Source organism: Gavialis gangeticus, unplaced genomic scaffold (genome assembly GCF_001723915.1).
Source record: "Gavialis gangeticus isolate Ggan-Ray unplaced genomic scaffold, GavGan_comp1, whole genome shotgun sequence".
Classification (NCBI taxonomy): Eukaryota; Metazoa; Chordata; order Crocodylia; family Gavialidae; genus Gavialis; species Gavialis gangeticus.
The window spans coordinates 36,283,586-36,290,775 of record NW_017729008.1 but is presented as its reverse complement, the minus strand read 5'-3'; the positions used below and the strand labels follow the sequence as shown (position 1 = coordinate 36,290,775).

Here is a 7,190-nt window from a genome sequence, read left to right as displayed (position 1 = left end):
CATTTGAGGTGGGGGTGGGGGGCACCTTGGGGCAGCAGCTGTAGGGCTCCTCTGTTGAGCCTGCACCAAGCTGCCCCCAGGGGGAGGCTGAAGGAGTCAAGGAAGAGAGGACTGAGGGGGCATTGACAGCAGTTGGAGATGGGCTTCTCCCCCGTAGCTGCTGGGGATGGGGTTGGGAGTGAGGAGGGCCTGGGCTGCAGCAGAGGGGAGCGAACCCGGTGCTGAGGAGGCACTGTCTGCATCTGAGGGGGGCCAGGCGTTGGGGCAGGCACTTGGAGGATCTGTGGCATCTCCTCCCTGGACATTTCCAAGAGCAGGTTGGACAGACATGGCTGGGATGGTTTCATCAGGGATGATCCGGCCTTCAGCATGCAAGGTCCCTTCCAGCCTGACTTTCCTCATTGTCAGCAATTTGAGGATTTCTGCCACATCTCATTGGTGGGTCTTGAGGTGACTTGAGAGCCCCAGACCTGTCCCCAAGGTTGCAGGTCTTTTTGCAGGGGGGAGAGAATAAGCCGTAGGCTAGGACTTCTCTCCTTTTCCTTCCCCTCTTCTCTCCTTTGACGGCTTTACTGTGATCCCGTGAAAGAAGCATTTTGCAGAACTCTGCTGGAGCCACAGCCTGGGAAAGGGGTTTTGAACCCAATTCTGTTTGCATGCTGTTAGACCTGTCCACGGAGGAGGGTAGTCCTTTAAAATTAAATTGCAAGTCTGGTAGGTGAAGCATGAGAGCAAGGGGACAGTTTATGGTGGCAGACAACTGAAAAAAAGATGAATTCATAGGACCGAGGTTATACCAGCACTGCAGGGCAATAAAAAGAAAGTTGACCTGCCTGTGTTGAGAGCAGATGTGCAAACATCTTGTCTGATGTTAGTGAATTTTATTCACTGGTTATTATCGATGTTCTTTGTCATCTTGAAATGATAGGCATGTGCGCCTTCCTGTGAGATTTATTTTCCTGTGAACCCCTATTGACAGTGTGTGCGCCACTCATTTCTCCAAGACAGTGCTAAATATAATGTTTGTTATTCAGCAAGAATTTTAAAATGGATTGGAAGGAAACAAATAAGGAAGGAAAGAGGGAGGAAAAGGACCGTGTGAATAAGATGCAAAACATGAATTGATGTACAAGGCAGAGTGTTCTTTTTTTAAGAAATAGGAATTTGGGATATAAATGTCCAATTCTACCTAATTAGAAAATAGAAAAGTATGTTAGCCTGTTAGAGGAGTAATTAACATTGGTTTCTATTAATTCTCAGGGGCCAAGTCAGGAATATGGCGACTCTAAAGGACAGTAAGTACTTCAGGCTTGCCTGTAATATGGGTGGGAATGTGTGCAAGGAAGAGAATATGTTAAAATGCAATATTAAATTCAAACAACTTGTTTTCTCTTTGGTAAACTCATTGTGAATCACCCTACCTACTTAATTTTAACTTCAAAACTCTCAAATCCTTATTATTTTTTTTTTAAGTATCTTTCAAGAGACTGGCTCTGGTGATAAACTTTTTAAAAATGACAGTCTAAGAAGATCTCACCAGCCCTTTGCTTATGTGTATTATGGATGGTACTTACCCTGCAAAACTCTATTAGTAACATCACCTGGTTGAAGGAATAGAAAGGTCAGAATAAGAGTGTGCAACTGAAATACAGGGACTTCCTTGTGACTGGCTAACTAATTCCTTATGTTTTTTTTTTTTAATTATTAATTTGATCTTTCACATATATTTATAAAAACCAAGGATTTTGAGTGGAAAATGGAATAACTGCCGTAACCCTGTTTTCAAAGCCAGCATATCTTATTTGATCACTTTTTAAGCATTTACTTTCTGTATTTATTTTGGAAATGTCAAGTACTGTTATAATGGGACTAAGTGACACTGTGGGATTAATTACCCCAGCCATCAGAATAAGTGGGAATTTAGTAAATCAAGGGAAAAACAGCTTCAACCAAGATGATTCTACTGGATCAGTATTCCTTGTAACCTTTGGATGTTTCTTCAAATAAAATCTCTTGCAAGGTTGATGTTCTGGTTTTGAGGGACTAATGTGAGGTTAGTTATAGACTGAGTTGTTAAAAACAAGCTTCTTGTATTGTTCCTGAGTGATTACTCCCAGAGAGTGAGAACAGATGTGTTGGTGTCATCGCTCATTTCTATTCTATCAGATAACTCATTTTCTGGTTCCCCTATTGGGGTACATTGTAGCAATCCATACTGCAAATGCTACAGTAAAAGTATTTGGTTTTTATATTTTAAGTTTGTTCTGATTTCTTTCTGTTTAAGACTCTTAGCAACACTTCTCCAAATCTTAGCTTTTTTTTTATAAACACTTGGTTTGTCAAAATTTAAATTTGAGAACAAATTTAAAGGCAAGTTACCAGGTCAGAAATACTGAGATTTGTTTCCTTTGTTCTCTGATGCTGAGGACGCGTATGATGACTAGGAGAGTGTATTTATTAAATTTGTTAGGGACTTGCAGGCAAAAAATAATGCCTCTATTAATGTAGAACTTCAGCTTAAAGTTCTGTTACTTTGGTTCCTGTTTCTGGGATGTGAGAAATTCCCCCTTCTTATGAATGTCCATTCTTGAGGTAAATGTACAGGTACTTCTTACTTAACGTCGTCCCGGTTACTGTTATTTTGTTATTACGTTGCTAATCTATTAGAGAACATACTTGTTTAAAGTTGCATAATGTTCAGTTATAACGTTGTTTGACCACTGCTTGCTAGTAGGTAACTGCTGTGATGTAATTGGCTTCGCTTAACATCATTTTGCTTAGTCTCATTCTTCAAGAATGTAACTACAACATTAAGTGAGGAGTAGCTATACTATGGAGTATTTGAGGAATATTAAACTATGAAGAGGGGTTTATACCCTGAATATACTCTTAATATTTTGCTAATTTAAATATAACTGTAAAAGTAATCCTGTTTTCTTTTTTTCCTACATAATCATTCTTTACTGTGACAAGGTGGAGAAGTTTTGCGTAGGGACTTCTTAAGTTTTTTTTAAGAACTTGAGTCCAATTTTAACTTCTGCATGCTTGCAGTTACCAGACGTTTGAAGTCCATCAGGAACATTCAGAAAATTACAAAGTCCATGAAGATGGTTGCTGCAGCAAAATATGCAAGAGCTGAGAGAGAGCTGAAGCCTGCTAGAGTGTATGGAGTAGGAGCCCTGGGTAAGAGAGAGTAATAATATTTTCAACTTTTCTTGCCCCTTTCTTTGGTTGCATAAGTTTGGTGGCCCTTCGGTTTCAGCTCTGAAACTGCTGTTACTGGCAAACACCCAATTGCAAAGCTTTGGAAAGGGTAGATAGTCACCTTGGGAGCAGCATATGAAAATAATGCAATTGTCCATACATAAAACAGTGAAATTATCTGTACACTAAGCCCTGCTGTATGCGTAAACATAATGCACCTTAAGCTTTTCTGTTAGCTGTGCCAATCTTACAGGTCAACTGGAACAATAATAGGCTAACTAAAGGCACACTTGCAGACTAAAGTGGAATGTGGGTCCATTTAGAAATAGTTCTATTTAGAATAGGGACTAATATATTTTGTCAGTGCCAAAATATCTTTCAGTTTTCTGGTCACTTGTACCTTTGATTGTAACTTTTCCTACTCTTTCTCTAGCTCTCTATGAAAAAGCAGAAATTAAGGCGTCTGAAGACAAGAAGAAGCACCTTATTGTTGGTGTGTCATCTGATCGTGGTCTCTGTGGTGCTATCCACACCTCTGTTGCTAAAACCATAAAAAGTGAGATTATTGCCCTTTCAGACAAAGGGAAAGAGGTCATGGTGGTTGGAGTGGGTGACAAGCTAAGAGGCTTGCTTCAAAGGTAATCTTGAAGTTGTTTCTTTTTTGCATTTCTCGTGGTAGAAACTTGGAGATATTTTCAGATAGATGATTTAGAATGCAGAGGCCAGTTTATTACAAAATGGTAATGAATAAATTAAATTTTCTGCAGTTACACCACAGTTGTTTTGCTGACTTGAGTGCTCTGTTACATTGCGTTGAAGTATGCTGAAGTAAGAATATGAATGCTGCTTAAACTAGCACTGTTGTAAAATAACTATCTTATGAATTTATCTCAGTGAACAACATTTTAAATTAGTAAATTTCCTGTTGCTCAGGCCCAAATACAAGAAAGTGCTTAAGCATGTGAATTATTTTGAAATTGAAAAGGACCACTCATGTTCTTGAAGCCAGTTGCACACTTCAGTGTTTTCCTAGGTCAGGGCCCTAGACAGTTTCATAATAGCAGGTTGGCTTACATTTAACATAAGATTATTTTTATTTTAGGACACACGGTCAGCACTTCTTAGTGACATTCAAAGAAGTAGGGAGGAAGCCTCCCAGCTTTGGAGATGCTTCAGTGATTGCTTTAGAGTTGCTAAACTCTGGGTATGAATTTGATGAAGGATCCATTATCTACAATCGGTTCCGGTAAGGTGCTAGAAGAACAGTGTCAGTTTTTCTTTAAAAGAATGAATGTATTGTGGGGTGAAAGATTCTGAACATGTCTATATGGCCCAGTGCACTGTTGCATGGAGCTAATTTGGAACTTGGAATCAGTGTGGCTGCATTACCATAGTGTTCCTCATTGGGTATGGCTCTGCTAGAAGCTAGTTGGACTTCCAGTAATGGAAATGGGATAGTGTTTGTTTGATGAAATGACCTGAAAACTAATGACTTATTTTTTATACATAATCATTTGAAATCTTAACGATATGCAAATGTTGATATTCTTTGAGTCCCTGTTTTATGTATCTGTTAAGTGCTAAATTTGGGGTTCTGTTTTTCACTTTTATCACTGCTTCCTAAAGACAATGACCTTCTTATAGCTTTTTTGGCGTTTGTCATGTCAGTTTATTCAGGAGCATCACAGAACTCTGATATCAGGTTTTGGAAGATGAAAGGCATTTTACCTTCAACTTCTAAGAAAGAAGCACAGTTAGGAGCTCTTTAGAAAAAATCATTACGAATAATTTATTTTGTTTCATAGGTCTGTCATCTCCTACAGGACCGATGAAAAACCTTTCTTTTCTCTTGATACAGTTGCTGGTTCCGGTAAGTAGTAAATTGAAAACTATCTGTCTGATTCAGTATATTCAGAATTTTTTTTTTATTATAACAGGGCAGCTTTCCTGATGTTATCAGTTAACCTGAACTGTCATGCTATGATTATTTAGCAAAACTGTGTCACATAGCTGGTTCTGGTAATGGGAAGATGGAATAGGATTGGGTTGTCAGTTTATCTTTAGCAGTATCATATTAGGAGTAGTTTTGGTTTCAGGTTCTGTGACTAAATTTTTGTTTTTATGCAAAAAAAGAAGTTTTCTACCATTTCTTAGCACACCTCCAATGGGAGATAATTGAAAATATATAAACTTTAATATGAAGGTTGACATTCTCCTACTTTTTCCTCTAGTTTTTAAACTAAAAAAAAGCTTGACTTCTTTTCAGGCGATATTTATTATTCATGTTAGAGGAGGCAGAGAGACTCCAATTAAGTGATCACTCTATTGATGTAGGCTAGCACTTGGCATTTCATCTTTATTAGTATAGTAATTATGTTTGCTTGCCAAACTGATAATAAGTATTGCAGGATTGCATTTGTCTTGGCTAGATGAGCAGGCTCTTGTTAAAAGACCAAAAGAGAGACTGTTAAGAGAAGTAGGTATAAATTTACATGTTTACATATGAAGCACAGTAATGGAAAACTTGGGATGCTGTAATAGAAATCAGCTGAGCCAAGAAGTGGATGAGTTGACATGGTGATATTTATATTTAAACCAAAACAGTGCAAGTTCAGGAGCATTTTAAAGAATATAAATTGTATTATCCGAGGCAAGAAAGATGTCTGAAGAAGTAAATGCTTCATAAATGATAGATAGCTGAACTATTATCACTTCTTGGTTCAAAAAATGATTCTCTGAGAATTGTAAGGGAACTCTGCAATAAATTAGGTCTGTTAGTTTGAGCCCACTTTCATATCTACAGTAACTGAGGATATACAGTGTAACTTTTTTTGGCCTAAAATCCAGATTTGAGATTCATCTTTTAAAACAACATAATGCTCAGTGCTTTGATTGCACCATGAGTGCAAATGAAAAATAGTCTATCTGCGATGATTCAGAAAGTCATTTAAGTATGTACAGGATGGGGTGCCCAGAAAGTATTGCAAGTTACTGCTAAATTAAAAGCAACTGACATTGGATGTGACTGCATTTGGTAAATTTCAAGTCTCCCTCTCTCTCCCCCTCCTATTTTTACAGAGAACATTAGTATCTATGATGATATTGATGCCGATGTGCTAAGAAACTACCAGGAGTATGCATTAGCAAACATCCTTTTCTACTCCCTGAAAGAATCCACCACCAGTGAGCAGAGTGCCAGAATGACTGCTATGGACAATGCTAGCAAAAATGCTTGTAAGGATTTATTATGGGCTTTACTCTCAGCATGATGTATAAGCAGATCTCTATTGTATGCATTTATCCTTTATTTCATAGTGTTTGCTAGCAGGCAGAGCAGCTCCAGCTTCTAGTTTCTGCTGCTACTCTCCAGGTCGTGTTTCATATTCACTGCCTTTTCACCCAAGTACTTCCTAAACATGTCATCTTTACTTTGTGGTTAGGAAGAGGGATTTCTGTTAAGTGACTCTGTGTCCAGTATACAGTTCTCTTGGTGAAGTGAGAAACTTTGAGTGGAAATACAATGTAGGATTCCTTTATAACAGTGTTTAAAACTCTAAGCTGGTCCTGTGACTGCTATGAATAGTATGCACTTTTTTGACATCTGTGATCTGATTGGTTCAGAGAGTTGCATAAACCCATAGCAGTTGTTGTTATTGTACCAGTTTTCAGGTGTGGGAAATGAAACTGTGATCAGGTACCTTAGCCAAGGTCAAATAGGAAGTTGGTGGCTGAGAAATAGAATTTGGGTATTGTCCAAACTGTTTACTTTTTGCATTATCATCAATATCAATCTCTGTATTTACCTGAATTCAAGATGACTTAGAATCTAATTAATGGGGGGGTCATCTTAATTTAAGTCTATGACAACTGTGTACATTTGTTATAATTTTCCATGTACAGAATCTGATTGTTGGAGGGTCATCTGTAAATTTGTCCCCCCCTACTGCTACAGTGGGAAAACAGCACAGGGGCATGGGGGGGGGGGG

At 38.3% G+C, this 7,190-nt stretch overlaps 1 protein-coding gene across 3 annotated transcripts in view; it reads left to right on the top strand.

Annotated features, from left to right (window-relative positions):
• ATP5C1 (ATP synthase, H+ transporting, mitochondrial F1 complex, gamma polypeptide 1) overlaps positions 1-7,190 on the top strand; it is a 10,926-nt gene that overhangs the window by 434 nt on the left and 3,302 nt on the right. For all 3 annotated transcript variants that reach the window (XM_019509598.1, XM_019509597.1, XM_019509599.1), the window contains exons 2-7: positions 1,261-1,295; positions 3,052-3,183; positions 3,638-3,842; positions 4,307-4,450; positions 5,010-5,074; positions 6,283-6,438. In XM_019509598.1, the coding sequence (XP_019365143.1) occupies positions 1,261-1,295; positions 3,052-3,183; positions 3,638-3,842; positions 4,307-4,450; positions 5,010-5,074; positions 6,283-6,438 (737 nt within the window). The remainder of the gene's footprint in view (positions 1-1,260; positions 1,296-3,051; positions 3,184-3,637; positions 3,843-4,306; positions 4,451-5,009; positions 5,075-6,282; positions 6,439-7,190) is intronic.